The following is a 14,855-nucleotide window of genomic DNA, read 5'->3' on the forward strand; positions in this document are numbered from 1 at the left end:
CTCTGCACTAACTAATCATCCTACCTCTGGAATGTCTTATTTGCACATCTTATTTGCACCTTCATTCTTCTTCATACTGTCTGACATTCCTTCTGTATATAATTTTTAATTTCTGTATATACTGTACAATGTACATAGTAATGTACATAATATAAGAGTCTTTTTCTTTTTTCTTTTAGTACTATACTGTACTGTACACCACGGGCTACCGCTGTACCGTGTAATTTCCCCGATGTGGGATCAATAAAGTTTATCCTTATCCTTATCACCAACCCTGTAAGATTTACTTGCTGATATATAAGAGGTGATCACATAATAACAACTGCGTTGATGTTCCGATGGATAGAATGGAAAGCAAGAATGGGTTTTATCCTAAATCTTTATTGGGCGTGTAACCGGGCGCCGACAGGCCTTTTCGACAGAGCATCTCAGCTTGTTTTCAACAGCTTGAGCAGATGACATGAAGGGAGGAAGATGGGCCACAGAGACATTCCAGAAGAACAGACTCCCACACAAACACTGGGGAAGGATGGTTCCTAGTTACAAAGAAACCTGAGATAACATCACCAGTGAAAACCCCGTCGACATCAAAATGTGTGAATCTGTTAAATATAACCGGACCTGTAAAGCTTCATCTCTGACTGGGTGAGGCTGCTAAAAAAGAACAAAATTAGAGTTTTGAGGTCCAAAGAACAGAGAGAGGTTAATTACAATCAAAAGAGGCAGTTATGGTCTGGACTTTCCCCCTTTTTGTGATCTTAAACTGCGACCGCCTCACCTCTCACGACCACTTTGGCCAGCGCCTCGCTGGTGCCGATGTGGTTGGTGGCCACGCATTTGTAGGTTCCGCTGTCGCTGGTTCTGAGGCGGGCTATCATCAGTTTTCCAGCCTTGGTGGTCTCCGTCCCTGCGGGCAGACTGGGTCGGCCCACGCGGCTCCACTCAAACTGGATGGGGTGGCTGCCGTGGGCCAGGCACTGCAGGACCAGGGCGTCTCCGGGCCGGAGCTTCACCTGGTCGGGCAGGGAGGTGGCGTACGGGGGGCCTGCGTGAGGGGGACAGAGGTTGTCTTTAGAGCGGTCGGAGGACGTCCAACCCCCGTTACTGTGTCCACCCGGCCCACTCACTCTCCACCTCCATCTGCGTGTACGCCTCGCTGTAGCCGTGCTCGTTGGTGGCGTTGCAGATGTACTGCCCCGAATCCTGCCGCCCCACGCCGGTCAGAGTCAAAACCCCATTGTCCACCGTGTGTTTCCACGGCAACGGGGCCCGGAGTTTGGACCAGGTGATGACGGGAGGAGGGGAGCCTGGAACAAACAAAAGAGAAGACAGAGGAGGCGGAATGGAAAATACCATCCTTTGGGAGTGCAGGGGACGATCTTACCGCTGGCCTGGCACGCCATCATGACGGTGTGTCCCTCCACCACCGTCATCTCCGTGGCGCTGACCGAAGCCACCGGGGCTCCAGGGCCCCCCTCCACAAAGAGTTCGACTTTGATCTCCGTCATCCCTTCGCTGTTTTCTGCCTGACAGATATAAACGCCAGCGTCTTCTGGGTGGACCACGGGCCACTGGGAAAAGAGGGCCACTGTTACACCCGCTGAGGCCTGGAACAGCGTCCTACATCCTTTGCCTATATTTGCACGTTATAATATATATACACCTGGATGATGTTGGCATCGTTCGCCTCTTTGGTGACCAGCTGCAGGGTGGAGCCTTGGCGTTTCCAGGTCATCTTGGGGCGCGGCCTCCCCGCGGCGCGACACTCCACGGACACGGGGTCGCCCATCCTGACTCGCAGGGGCCCTGCTGGTGTCAGCCGCACCTTGGGGGCGACTGTTGCAGAGAATTAAGGGATGTAAATCTCTCTGACATCCTCCACAGCAGCTAATTGTATCTTTGACATTTAATAGATATGAAAGAAACAGGAAATAAGGGTGTTAGAGCGGAACAGCCGTGTCCAGACTGAAAAGACCAAATAGTTATTTCTTATTAAATGATGAAATATTTGAAGCTCACATTTGACATTCAGCGCCGCGGTGGCGGATTTGCGGCCCGCAGCGGTTTGCACCGTGCAGCGGTACTGGCCCTGGTTCCCAGGCCGGGCGTTAGTGATGGTCAGCACGGACCCCCCGGGGCCAATTTTAACATTATCTATAAGCACACAAAAGTGGGTGAAAATTCTCAGATGCCCAATTTTTTCCGACTCGTGCACTTCTGACCTTGCAGCGCTTGGTTGTTGGTTCTTTTCCACTCCACTGGTTCCGCTGCATCACTGCCCACTTGGCACCGAAAGCTGACGGACTCCCCCTGGCGCACCGTGGCGGCCCGCGGCTCCACGGAGATGCCAGGCTGGCTCACAACTGTGCACGCAGAGATACGGGTCAGACAAGGGCCAAATGTGCTCGTCAATTTGCATATTTGGCACATTATTTAACTCATATCAGGCACAAATAATTCAGTGGTAATTAGCATTAGCGTTAGCAACCTTTCTGCCACTACATTTTCAATCAATTGAGGTCTGCTCACAACAGCAGTGGAACGCTAACAACAATAACGGCAACAAATAAGGAATTCAATCAATTTGTGCTTTTACAACAATCAAATTCTTCTTAATGAACTGTGAACGCGCTAATGAGCATGAGCACGTGCCAAGCGCAAGTCAGTGAACCTTCAGAGAAGACCAGAAATACAAACAGTCCTAAAGCAAACAGCAAGAGCAAATATCTGACCAGAGGGGAAGAAAATAGACAGAAAATAGGAATAAATCTGCCTTTAGATGGACCATGGCTTCGTTATTTTGGCCTCCGTGCAGGAAGGTGTTGATGTGTCTCAGCTTTTGTTATATTTAAATTTAAAATGAAAAGAAAGAGACACCGGGGTGAGTCTTTGAGGATTAAGCACATCTTTAAGTTCTTGGATATTTTCTTTGTTTCTGAGATGAAAAGCAATTAAGGGAAACTATGCAAAGCTGTAAAACCACCAGCGAATAATATTAATTACCTGAACATACTAGAAAACACAGTATCAGGAGTCCAGGTGAGAAATCCATGCTGAGCAGAGAGCAGTCCCACGTTCTGTCTCGTGAACAGATGCTTTAATCGTCTGAGCCCTGCACACGTTTGCCCTTTAACCCTCGGCTGTTTACCCCACTTCTATCATGCTCATCGGAGTCACAAGGTCCTCTCAGGCCATTGTTTTAGCTGATTTTAAGATGATAAGGTGCAATTAATTTCAGCCTCCCCTGATTTCCCAAATTACTAAAATATTGCAAAAAAAATAATCCACTTTAGTCCCAGTTTTTATATTCTTTTGATCTTTACCCTGATACCCTGATTCTGTGTTTTGGGTTTTATTATCATTATATATAAAGTATATTGAAGAATATTGTGATTATTAGGATCGTGTGTATTTGCCACAAAATAGTGTTGCAATTGTGTGCAAATAAAATACACATTTAAATTAATGGGGTCCTGTAGTAATTTGGAGGAATTGTGTCTTTTAAACTTGGTAAAGTTTTGGGTATTTTCCCTCCCATTTTTCTTGTAAGATACTCATACACGGGCACTGCTTCTCTTTTTTCCATTTTCTCCTGATCTTTGGATTTATTGATATTCACTATTGATGATTAACTCAAACAAGTTGAGCAAACATGAGTTTGCATGAATCCAGTCTACTAGAGGATCTGAGGAGAATCCTGTCTTCAACATATCAGGCACTAGACAGTTGTTTGAAGTCTTGAATTGAAGTTTAATTTATGTGTCCTGTGGAAGTTTTTGTGGCGGTAGTTTTAATATGTTGTGCATTCTTTTGTACATTTTCGCCCTACTTGTACACATTACATATTGTAACAGTTAAGTTGTTAATAGACCTATGTTTTCAGTGATGATGCGCGTAAGATAGGCGCAATGCTGCCACCTAGTGTTTACCTTTGGATTGACCCTAACAATGACGCATCCCCGCGGTGTTTTATGGGATTTGAAGTCAGAATGAAGTCAAAACTTCCGGCTTTGACAAGGAAAAACCAAGAAACTTCCACTTCTGACTGACAAGTTCTCTCTCGCCAACACACTTTACCGAAAATACAAGAAGGTGAACACAAACAAAGTAAGTGCGTATTTAATCAACTCATGTAAGAGAATATCTATAAGATAATTTTAATGACGAACCGGTGAAGGGTTTTTTTTCCCTCATGGAACAGTCGCTACTGTTTTCAGGTATGTTCTGCTTTCCATGGAACGTCAGGGAATACGATTTAAAGGCAAATGTCTGACGTAAATATAGGAAGATTTGGCTTTTATTTTCTTCTTTTTTAAATCCTTAATACAAATGTAACATTTAAACGAGTAAGTGTTTTAAGGACTCAGACTAGATGCCTCCTCATATTTTCCATGTGCTGACTAAATGGCTTCGTGCTCCTATAACAAGTTATACTAGCAGGAATAATTCTGTTTTTATTTTTTTTGCTTTAAGTCATGGTAGGTTTTCCCCCCACTAATTTCAGAAATATCTTCAACTGGGAACAATAGATGTATTTTTATACAATTACGATTTAGACGTGAACACTTTATAAATGTGTCGGACTTTTGCTGTAAACGTGTGTTTGCTGAAGTCTGAACATATATCATCATCATATCTTCATTTCCATGCATGTGGCTGGATCCTGAACAGTATCTTCTGTCCGTGCACTAACTCTGATAACATGACCACTTAAATCTAATCACTCTTGAACAACAAGGCTTTAGAATAGCACAAATTCATAAACTGAATAGGAGCCTGTTGTTAAGTTAAATTCTAATGATGAGAAACCGTCCTGACACACATGTCTGTGCCTCTTTCCTTGTTTACGCTGGTGTTGTTTGTGTCCTCAGATGTCTTTGATGGAGCGTGGGAGCGGCGTTCGTCCAGTTACGGCAGTGGCGTGGACCTCCAACGCCAGCACCTGCCCTAAAGATTTCATCATGGTAAGAACAAAGTGAATGGATTGAAACACTTTTCCGTGAACAATAAACCCGACTGTGAGTACCAGCAACCCCTGAGACTCATTTCCCTCGGCGGCAGCGTGCAGCGGTATTTAAGGAGCAAAAACAGTCTCGCCCTGTTGGGAACATTACACACGCCTGTTGTTGAAGGAGCAGGAAACCTCACTGAGGGCCTGTGAGGAGATGATGTAAACCTCTTCCAGAAATTTGGATAGAAAATCACTGTGTGCCGCTACTGGTGACATCTAGACAAAATGACCGTCGTCTAATTTAAAATGCGGTCATCGTGACCACATTTTAAAGTAGACAACAGTCCTTTTTCTTCCAAAGGGTCAGGTTTATTTTCCTGCCTCTGTAAACTGTAGCGTAGTACAAGCGTTGCCATTGATGGCTCCAGTTTATAGCGCGTTTTGAGTAAAGACTGAAATATATTGAGCTTTGAAACCGTACTTTCTGTCCAGGGGACCTCGTATAACTGTGATTCCTTAAACGTCAGGCATCAAGCCATAGTCTCTCTGTCCTTCAGATCAACGTCACGGAAGACGGAGCAGCGGCAAACTTCACGCGCAGCTTTGGGATGAAATCCGGATACTACCTTTGTTTCAGTAAGGTAAGAGAGAGGGAGAGACGGCTCGCGTTCGCCAGCAACCCTGCGCGTGTTTACGGTCTTCCCTGGGTGGAATCTCTCTCTTCTTCTCTTCCTCTGCAGGATTTAGCTTGCGGGATGGTAGTCGCAGATATTCAGCTTATTTCTGATAAGGAATCTATTCCTCATGGTTACTGCTACATAGCAGAGCACCTTGAACCAAGTGAGCACACACACTCACACACACAACATATCTCAAGTCAACTTTGTTCTGGTAGTATTAACATAACATTAGAGCCTCGCAGTCGGATAGGTGGTAACTTTTCTGTGCGTTTGTGTGTTCAGAGGCGACCGTCTCGAAGAAGAAGCGGTTGTGTGCGCGGCTCCTCCCAGTGGGCAGTGTGGACACAGCTGTGTTGGATATCAAACTGACAGCCAAAAGCAAAATGATGTTGCATCACCACACATATGTGGGGTTAGTAGCGCTTGCATAAACACACGTTCTGTTCTGTTCAACTCTCAATAGGTGGGTGTGTTGTTGTCCATAGAGACATCCATGGCTATGTGCTGTGGTGCAGAAAGGGCTACTTTTCCAGCCCTTTTCCTCAGGCAAAGCCCCGCAGCGTAAGCTTGGACTTCGGCAGACTGAGCCTGGACCAGCCGACTGCCCCTCAGCCCCTCAGACCCAGGTACCTCATGAATAAAGACGTGGTCATTAACTAAGATGCAAGGTTCTGTCTTCCACCCAACACGTGCGGCGTAGGTCAAGATTGGGGTTCATTTGGGTTGTTTTCTCCTCAGCAACCCTCCACCTCCTCCACTGCCCGCGAATAAACTCAGTCAGAGAAGACACACCCTCAAGAATAAGGACAACGGTGACAAACCTGCTGATGGCAGCATCCCCGGGATTAACGGTGGGTCAGCTATTTCTGTCTCTTCCTGGCAGCGCGTGTCAGCGACACAATCATCATTCGCTCACCTTTCTGCAGCTCTGGATGGAGTTCCTTTCAGCCTCCACCCCAAGTTTGACATGAGAGTAAACGCGACGGTAGGTCACACTCACGCTGTCACCGCTTGGCTGCCGTTTGGTTCCCTCCTCATAATTCCTCCGTTTCCCTCTCAGGCTCTGAATAATCCATTAAAAGACATTCACATTAAGTCTCTCCAAGACATTGAAAATGAGGTAAAGGATCAGTCACTCTCTGTTTCAGTGTTACGAACTGTGAGTCCTTACTAAATATAAGTGCACCTTTTCCCCCTTTTTTTTAGTATAATTACACTTTTGTTGTGGAGGAATCTGCTGCTAAGAGGATCAAACCGACTGTGTCAGCCGGAGGGGCTCCAGCGACTCAGTGATGGCTGATTATACGCTCTTTTTCGGGCAGGACGGTTGAAGAATGTCTGTCTCCATTTTTATAATTTGCCAAAGACCTTGTTGGTGGGACTGTCATGACCTGGGTTTATGTTGTCTATTTTTATACAAAGTCAGTCTTTGAAGATGTCGGAATGTGATAAAAATCATGGCCAGATATCCTGAAAATGTCTTTCTTTGTTACTTTGTTGCCCAAAATGTTGCATTAACAGGGGTTATATAGTTACTGACATGGTGATGACAGTAGAATCCGTCACAGGGTTGTGTTATTTGGGGGAGTTTCAATAATCGAGGTGTCGCCGTATGTGTCCGGCATTGTTTAATTTATAAAATTACTTTTTATTGCTGCAGTGATCCATAGAGTGAAGTTTCATTTCATTGAAATAACTAATAAACACTTTTTCCTCTTATATGTTTTAATGTGAATGTAGTTTTAAATGCCGCTGCGCGATTTGCAATCTGAACAATTTGAAATGTATTAGGACAAAGTTGCGCAGGATTTCTAGTCTTTATCATTTCATTACATTTTCCCTTCAACGGTTCAGAAGAGTTTAGATGATTGAAATTGATTTAGTGAATAATGAAAAACTGTGATCAATGTGTAGATGTTGGACAGCCCAAGGATGATGATTCCCCCATGAAAGGTCATCGTAATGACGTGAAAAGATGATGATGTGATGATTTTTCTCATTAAAACGGCAGAAATTAGAAATGAAAAGAGGTTTCACTCAAGAGAAGAGTGTTTGGTGTAAAGAGAAATCTAAGTCGGGGGACATTTGATAACCCTGCCCATTATTTATTCTTATTATACTCGAGTTTAAACGTTTCCATCCCGAGCTGACAGATGCTGTGCGGAGGCCGTGTTTGCCTCACCGGGGAGTCCGGGACTCGAACCTGTTTGTTCTGCTCGCCGGAAACCGGGTTATGATTCCAACCAGCTGTTTCCCGCCTCGCGCTGATCAGCTGCGCACACACACACATACTCGCCTTCATATCTTCGTGAGGACACGGTGACGTCATGCATGCCTGGCTCCCGACCTAAACCGTAAACAAAACAACTAAATGTCTGAACCAAAGTCCCGTTAACCGTCTTATGCGACCGCCTATTGAACCGAGGTTTTAAAAACCTGCGAAATTGTCCGTATTGTCCGAGTGGGGTCCTCGCTAGTGGCTAAAACAAAAACACGGAGGAGGCGGGGCAGCGCTCACACACGTAGTAGGCGGGGGGGAAGAACACACACACACACACACACGCACACTGGAGGGAACTCCATCAGCTGTGTGAAGGAACATAGACCCAACTTACTTTTTTTTAAAAATCCCTGTTTTTGAGATTACCGGAATATTTCCCCGCTGTGTTTTAGATGTGCGCCGCCGAGGATATCGCGTGCTCCCTCCGTTAAAGCGTGCAGCGGTTTTTTTTTTCCCGATCAAAGGCGCCGGTGGAGGAAGAAGAAAAAGCCAACACGGACCCGAGAAGGTGGCTCCGAAAGCATGGAATATTTCATGATGCCGACGGAGAAGCTCTCGTCCTTGCAGCAGTTCAAGAAGACGGAGAAGGATGTTATCGGGGGACTCTGCAGGTAGGCGATAAGGAATCGGCGATTATTGTTATTTTCGACCCCGCGTGTGGCCGCCGTGTGTGTGTACGCGTGTGTGCGTGATGCAGACGGACTCGACCTAGCGCGCTAGCCGTTAGCCTCGCTGCGACGTCTTGGCTGCAGGCGCATGGATGTTAAAACTAGCACCCCCGCGGCCAGCTGCTGCTGCCGGTGGTTCTGGGGGAGGGGGTCGGGCTAATTTTCATCTCCACTCCGCTAATCGACCGGGCGACGTGTTTGTAGCCGTAGCCCAGGAATATGTAAAGCAGCGAGGTGAAATCGATACATTTGCGTCCAGTTGTACGCCAACCACGTGGTAGAAACCTTCCCCCCCCGCCTAGCTGGTGTAAAATAGTTCCCGTGTTTGCGAAGGCGGATTGTGACACACGTCACTTTTTCCACCACCTGCTTGTTACTGTCGTTAATTTGTAGATTTATCAGACACAATAGCTCGCGGGTGGAGCGGCGGCTGTGGCTTATACGCGCACTTAGAGCAGGCACGCTTGTGTCCCGTGCTAAAGCTAGCTTAGCTGGCGCGTTGCCTTCAACGTCACATTCCAGCCTCTGTCCCGTTTTTGTGTTTGTTGTTGTCGTTTTACTCGTGTGCGACCGTGTTGGGCTTAAACGACGTCGTTTGGGACGTGGAGCGGCGGCCAGAACTCCGCTGCGTGTCAGAACTGGTGCTAGCTTTGCGATCCATGAAGAAAGCATTGTTCTCCATGTTGTCCGGGGGGGGGGGGGGTGCTTCCACCAGCGGCGTCACATTTCACTGCTGCTTCCGCGCAGACTGCGCCCCCTGGAGGCCGCGCCGGGGCACTGCAGCTGGTTTCAACGATTACTGTTGCACCGACGGTTGTTTTTTGCATTTACACCAAGTTTTTTTGTTTTTTAATTTACTGGAATAAAATCCCATCATAATAAATGGAGCACGTGTAGTTTCTGCCCACTTCTAAACGGATCCAGAAAACATATTTGTTTGGCGCAAGCCTGACCAACTGTTGCACCAGATTAACTGTGGCCACTCGTGCAGCACCTGTTGAAACAAACAGTGGTTGCTGTAAGAACTGTCTAGTTACTCTGCTAAATCATATGCAATAAACAGAGCTGATCTTGGCATGTGCAGAATCCAGCAAAATCAGAGCACGGAAACTGTCAGTTTTGGTCCTGTCCATCGGTGCAAGTGCGTTTATTTCATATAGGGGTCTTTTTGTGCACAGTTTTACCGGTGTAATTACTATAATGACGGCGCTGTTAAGATTATTGCAGTATAGATGCAGACATGCGTTTGAGGTTGGCGACACAAAGCAACGGGCACAAATTTACCCCCGAGTATGTATGACCTTGTTTTGCGACCATAACATTCAGTCTTGCATCTTAAGCGGCACCAAGTTCAAGCAAACTCCCTGACCTCCAGGGAGTTTGACTGAGGAATGTGGACAGGACATGACTGCTACCGGGTTGCTAGTTAAAGGTCCAAGAAAAAAAACTGTAAGCAGGAAAGAGGATTATTAGGGAAAAGATTAGAAGACTTGATTTTGATATATGGTGTTAGCTGTGTTAGCTAGCCAGAATTAGCTAATGACCCTCTCTCCTTCAACTCCTCCAGCCTGGCCAACATCCCCCTCAGTCCAGAGACAGCCCAGGACCAAGAGAGACGGATCCGCCGGGAGATCGCAAACAGCAACGAACGTCGGCGCATGCAGAGCATCAACGCAGGCTTCCAGTCCCTCAAAACACTACTGCCCCACACAGATGGAGAAAAACTCAGCAAGGTGCCGAGACCCCGCCGACAGACAAGATGCACTGTTGAGCTCGTGCTGTCCCGGTAAAATCGTTCAATTCTTCATCACTATTTCTGTTGGACTTGCAGGCAGCCATTTTGCAGCAGACTGCAGAGTACATCTTTACCTTGGAGCAGGAGAAGACTCAGCTCCTAGCACAGAACAACCAGCTGAAACGCTTCATCCAGGTCTGCGAGGCCTTCTTTTATTAATGTCATTCATTCCATAAACCACTCGAGACTTTATATAAATATGCTGTCATAAAACTCCCAACGGGGCCGTCGGTTTAGCAAAAATCAAGGGTATTTGTGTGTTTTCTTCAGGAGTTTAGCGGCTCATCGCCTAAGAGGAGGCGAGCGGAGGAGAAGGACGAAGGCATCGGTTCTCCGGACACGATGGAGGAGGAGAAGATGGAGGAGCTGCGGAGGGAAATCCTGGAGCTGCGGCAGCAACTGGACAAGGAGCGCTCGGCGCGCATGCAGGTGGAGGACCAGGTGAAAGAGCCGCTTCGTCCCCGGAGCCAACGTCGGCCGTTTTAAACCGGGTTGTCGCCTCAGGCCACAAACGCTCTTTGTCTGGGGGGTTAATGAGGAACAATCTCAGTCACGGGGGGGGGGGGTGTGTCAACAGGTGTGCCATTATGTCTGATAAACTCAGTTCCTGGATCGACCTGAATCGCAGGTGACGACAAACAGAAACTTAAACAGGTTGTGAAACAGGAGAGCAAACAGAGATGCGAGTTGTGGTATTTTACTTCCACATCTCTGGCAGGAACCAAACAGAATCTGGACTTTTTTCCCCCCCCTTCTCCACTCAAACAAAGGCCATTAAACGATTTGAAGCGAAACTCCGCTGGATCCTGTTTGTGCTCTTAAAGTAAACACGTGCGTGTGTCCGTGCACAGGTGCGCTCACTGGACACCCAGCTGCACCCAGACCGTCTAAAGGTGATCACCCAGCAGGTGGAGGAGGAGCAGGCGATGCTCCAAAGCCAGACGTTGCTACGGCTGCAGCAGGTCCACGCCGCCGACAGGCAGACGCACAGTCCGCAGGTCGGAGCCGCCGCCGGCCTTTAACATCTGCACGCCAGATCACCGCACGGTTAACTCAGCATCTGTTTCTGTCCACAGGTGCCGGCTCCCCCAGCCCCCACCCACCACCCCACCGTCATTGTTCCCGCGCCCGCACTTACCCAGCACTCCCACCACGTTACCGTGGTGACCATGAGCCCTTCCGTTTACACCAGCACCATGTCCACGTCCAGGCAGAACCTGGACACTATTGTGCAGGTAAAAGCACCTAAACTCTTCCGACTTTGCAGGGAATTGAGCAAAAAAATTCCGTATCGGCGGGGTGGAATTGAAGCGGCGTGTGGCGCCCTCTAGTGGCGCCTTAGTGAGCGGACAGGAAAGATGTTAAATTTGTCAGAGCAGGTTTGCAGGATTTATTGTCATTGAGGTGTTCTGAAAACCTCACCATGCCTCTGCTGTGTTGAAAGTAGTTCTGCCCCTCTTCATTCTGCCCCACATCCTGCTGGGTTTAACAGGGCAGCGTTGGTGTAGCCCTCTGGGTCCTGTAGTCCGAACCCTCTTTGCAACAGGCATCCCTCAGGACAGAGAATAATGTAGTAATAGTGCTTTTCTCATTTGGTCTGTGCCAAAATGGAAGGCCAGGATGAGGGAATCTGTCATATGGGCGTGTGAGATACAAGAGGAAGGCGTGTTTCCGCCCTGACTGAATCCCCCGGGGTGTTCTGCCGGCTCGGCGGACCACATATCTGTGTTTCTCTTGCACTGTGATTGAGGATTTCACCTTTTGATGATTCAGTATTTTCAGTATTGTGAGTTTTAAATATATCCCGTCGTTCACGGTCTAATTTCAGGCTATCCAGCACATCGAGCGCACTCAGGAGAGGAGAGCGAGCGCCGAGGAGGAGCAGAGACGGGCGGTCATCGTGAGCCCCGCCCACGTTGCCTCGGACACGGACACTGACACCGAGGGGGAGGACGGCGCGATGAACTGATTGACTCTGGCCCGCGACAAACACCTGAAGTTCACTGTAAGAGTCTCTCCGGGAGCTCAGCTACTTAACAAAATCCGTGTCCACACTCTTTAGTGCAGAGTTCAGCCTGCGTCCCTGCGGCGGGGGTCCAGTCAGAGCTGGCCTGCGGCAACTTGAAATTCTGAGGCTCTTCTTCTCGCTCTTTCACGTGTGTTTGTCTGTGCAAGTCGCAGTAGCAGCAGCCCGGCCAGCACTGGCGCCCCCTACCGAATCATTGGTGCCACAACACGATGGAGTCAGTCCAACAAAGGGTTGAATGTAAACACAACAGGAGCTCTTCTGCGTTCAAAAAGTGGCTCTTATGCTGCAGCTCTCGCGTCTTGTGTCCCGGACGACAACAGAAGCAATTCCTGCTCGAAGATATTCGGACCCGGTTGAAAAGCTCATTGGAAATAATGGTTTGAAATAATGGCTGATTTACTTGAAAAAGTAGTCGTGTATTTGAGCTAAATAAGCCCTTGAATATAAGCTGAACGATTTGCATTGACCCTCGTGTTCTTGTTATTATCATTTATTTTGCCCTCCCTTCAGGGTTACTGAGTATCAAAGCATGGCATTGAGATTAACACGTAGAAATGATCAGGTTGTGGCAGAGAAACCTGCAGGTGATTCCTTTTTAAAGAGCATATTCCAGGCTAGAGAGCCCCTAAAATCAATGTTTTTCTAAAAATGATTCTTCTTCACACACTATTGAGGCTTCCGGGGTCATTTTTCTGAGACTTTTAATTCCCAACGTGGGGGGAAAAAACGGGAAAACCAAAAGTGACGTAGGGAGAGGGAGGAAAACGGTGGATCTCGATCGGGTTCTGAGGCGGCGCTACGCGTGTGAGGACGCGAGCGCACCAGGACACGACTACGCTCGTATCGCCGGGATGATGATTATCACAGCTGATGCTGAAGTTCAGAAATATCAGCACAACCCCAAAGGCGCCCTGACGCTGGATAACTAACCACACTGATCCATGGCAGCGCCAAGTATAAAACTACTCCTCAGCACATGATATTGCCCCTCAAAAGCGTCACTTTTTCCTTTTAAATTTGAGTCTTATTGTCTTCTAAATCCTGACTTATCCCCATATCCATTGATAACCTGCAATATGCTCTTTACGGTGTTATTTTACTTCTGTCGGGGGGGCTGCTCTGAAAACAGGGCGCTATGTTCCAACATTCCGGCCCTCTGAATTAGAACCTTTCTGAGATTTGCATGCCTCTTTCGCCCAAAGACTTCACTTTCGCCCCGTAAATGGCTCATCGTTCTCTTTCTGCTCTTGGATTCCTGATCTCTGTGACTATGCACTAGAGTTGTTTTTCTATTTATGCAAATCCATCGACACCAGTTAGCTATGCACCGGTCCGAGGTGCGTAACAGTGTATTTATGGAACAAAGAATGTAATCTTTGGTGCTCTTTGTCAACCTGGTGCTCTGCTGACCAGCACGCATGTGAAATGTGACACGCGATTGGCAGGCGGTGGAATTTGGAGCAGGAGGTTTGATCGTCATTACCCGGGTTCACTGGGGGTCGCAGGTCGGGGGGTTCGGGAGCGGTGGCAACATGCAACATAAAGGGAGACCAAGCGTTACTATGACCACCAGATGGCTCCCTGAATCAAATGTGTCCACCTCCTGTTTGGATAGATTTCTTAAGAATTGGACCGGGAATTCCTGCATCCCGCCTCCGTCCTGTCAAACTCGATTTGATGTACTGATTTGATGCTGTAAACATTCCTTTCCTTTTGGTTTTGTCCATCTTTTGATCTCTTAGGTTCTGGTGCCAATTGAGCGCATGTTACTAATTCCTGCTTTCTTTGGTCTGAAGCCGGCTTTTGTTTTGACATTGTTGTGGTTTTCCTCTCTCCCTCTTGTCTCCCTTTTTTTTTTTTTTACACGTCTTGTGTTCCGTATGAAAACTGTCTCCACAGACGATTCACTAATCCTAGCAGTTTATGCCAAACTTGGTAAAAGCATTCATGATTTGGTGTTTTGTTCTGCTATTAAACCACCATTGCTTTGATTTTTGCTCAGCTGAAGTCCCAGAATCTGCGTTTTATTGTGTTACAGCACTGCTGTCCTTAGGTGGAGCGTTTGAAAAGAAGCACTTGCTGTTCTGTACTGCCTGAATCATTAATGAAAATGTCCTTTTGCCTTTTTTTCTTTGCCGTGGCTCGTTGTTTATGCTTCTGTCTTCATCTGTATTGTTTTTTACTTTTTTTTTTACATATATATTTGTGATTTATTTTTGTCTCCGTCAGTTCAGATCGAAAGAAGCCGTTATATTTTGTCTATAAAAACCTGGGTAAACTGGCCTTTGTAAAGATGGAAAAAAAAATAATAAAATTTGTACTTTTTTATGACATGTCTGCTTCCTGGCTGAATTATGTTGTGTCGTTCCACCAGGGGGCGCCAATGAGAAGCGTTCGATGTTCTCATCGCGCCATCTTACCTGAACAGTCACTATTAAATGATGGAATTTG

The 14,855-nt window shown here is 47.1% G+C and overlaps 3 protein-coding genes and 1 long non-coding RNA gene across 7 annotated transcripts; 2 read left to right on the forward strand and 2 right to left on the reverse strand.

The window, feature by feature from the left end:
- Nucleotides 1–361: 361 nt before the first annotated feature.
- Nucleotides 362–3,153, reverse strand: LOC101075099 (basement membrane-specific heparan sulfate proteoglycan core protein-like). Of its 4 annotated transcripts, none has more exons than XM_029850694.1 (9): nucleotides 3,004–3,153; nucleotides 2,223–2,363; nucleotides 2,020–2,154; nucleotides 1,664–1,836; nucleotides 1,385–1,571; nucleotides 1,128–1,307; nucleotides 779–1,045; nucleotides 622–651; nucleotides 362–536 (listed from the first exon to the last, which is right to left on the reverse strand). In XM_029850694.1, exons 1-8 carry the CDS (start codon nucleotides 3,050–3,052, stop codon nucleotides 632–634), a joined length of 1,152 nt encoding a protein of 383 aa, XP_029706554.1. In that variant the 5' UTR covers nucleotides 3,053–3,153; the 3' UTR covers nucleotides 362–536; nucleotides 622–631. The 4 variants fall into 4 exon arrangements, with proteins under 4 accessions (XP_029706554.1, XP_029706555.1, XP_011610833.1 ...); XM_029850695.1 differs by having other exon boundaries at nucleotides 362–552; XM_011612531.2 differs by having other exon boundaries at nucleotides 622–654.
- Nucleotides 3,154–3,800: 647 nt separating this feature from the next.
- On the forward strand, nucleotides 3,801–7,350 carry mvb12a (multivesicular body subunit 12A). Its single transcript, XM_003972120.3, has 10 exons — nucleotides 3,801–4,107; nucleotides 4,872–4,964; nucleotides 5,509–5,592; nucleotides 5,692–5,791; nucleotides 5,914–6,043; nucleotides 6,117–6,257; nucleotides 6,370–6,482; nucleotides 6,558–6,616; nucleotides 6,692–6,751; nucleotides 6,838–7,350. Exons 2-10 carry the CDS (start codon nucleotides 4,872–4,874, stop codon nucleotides 6,922–6,924), a joined length of 867 nt encoding a protein of 288 aa, XP_003972169.1. The 5' UTR covers nucleotides 3,801–4,107; the 3' UTR covers nucleotides 6,925–7,350.
- Nucleotides 6,547–8,359, reverse strand: LOC115253262 (uncharacterized). Its single transcript, XR_003891547.1, has 3 exons — nucleotides 8,247–8,359; nucleotides 7,835–7,978; nucleotides 6,547–6,694 (listed from the first exon to the last, which is right to left on the reverse strand). It is a non-coding gene; the product is annotated as an uncharacterized lncRNA (long non-coding RNA).
- Nucleotides 8,148–14,737, forward strand: LOC101074652 (transcription factor AP-4-like). The gene is made up of 7 exons (XM_003972119.3): nucleotides 8,148–8,523; nucleotides 10,148–10,313; nucleotides 10,412–10,510; nucleotides 10,646–10,816; nucleotides 11,227–11,373; nucleotides 11,452–11,610; nucleotides 12,204–14,737. Exons 1-7 carry the CDS (start codon nucleotides 8,435–8,437, stop codon nucleotides 12,342–12,344), a joined length of 972 nt encoding a protein of 323 aa, XP_003972168.1. The 5' UTR covers nucleotides 8,148–8,434; the 3' UTR covers nucleotides 12,345–14,737.
- The last annotated feature ends 118 nt before the right edge of the window (nucleotides 14,738–14,855 follow it).

Source organism: Takifugu rubripes, chromosome 17 (assembly GCF_901000725.2).
Source record: "Takifugu rubripes chromosome 17, fTakRub1.2, whole genome shotgun sequence".
In the NCBI taxonomy this organism is placed as follows: domain Eukaryota; kingdom Metazoa; phylum Chordata; class Actinopteri; order Tetraodontiformes; family Tetraodontidae; genus Takifugu; species Takifugu rubripes.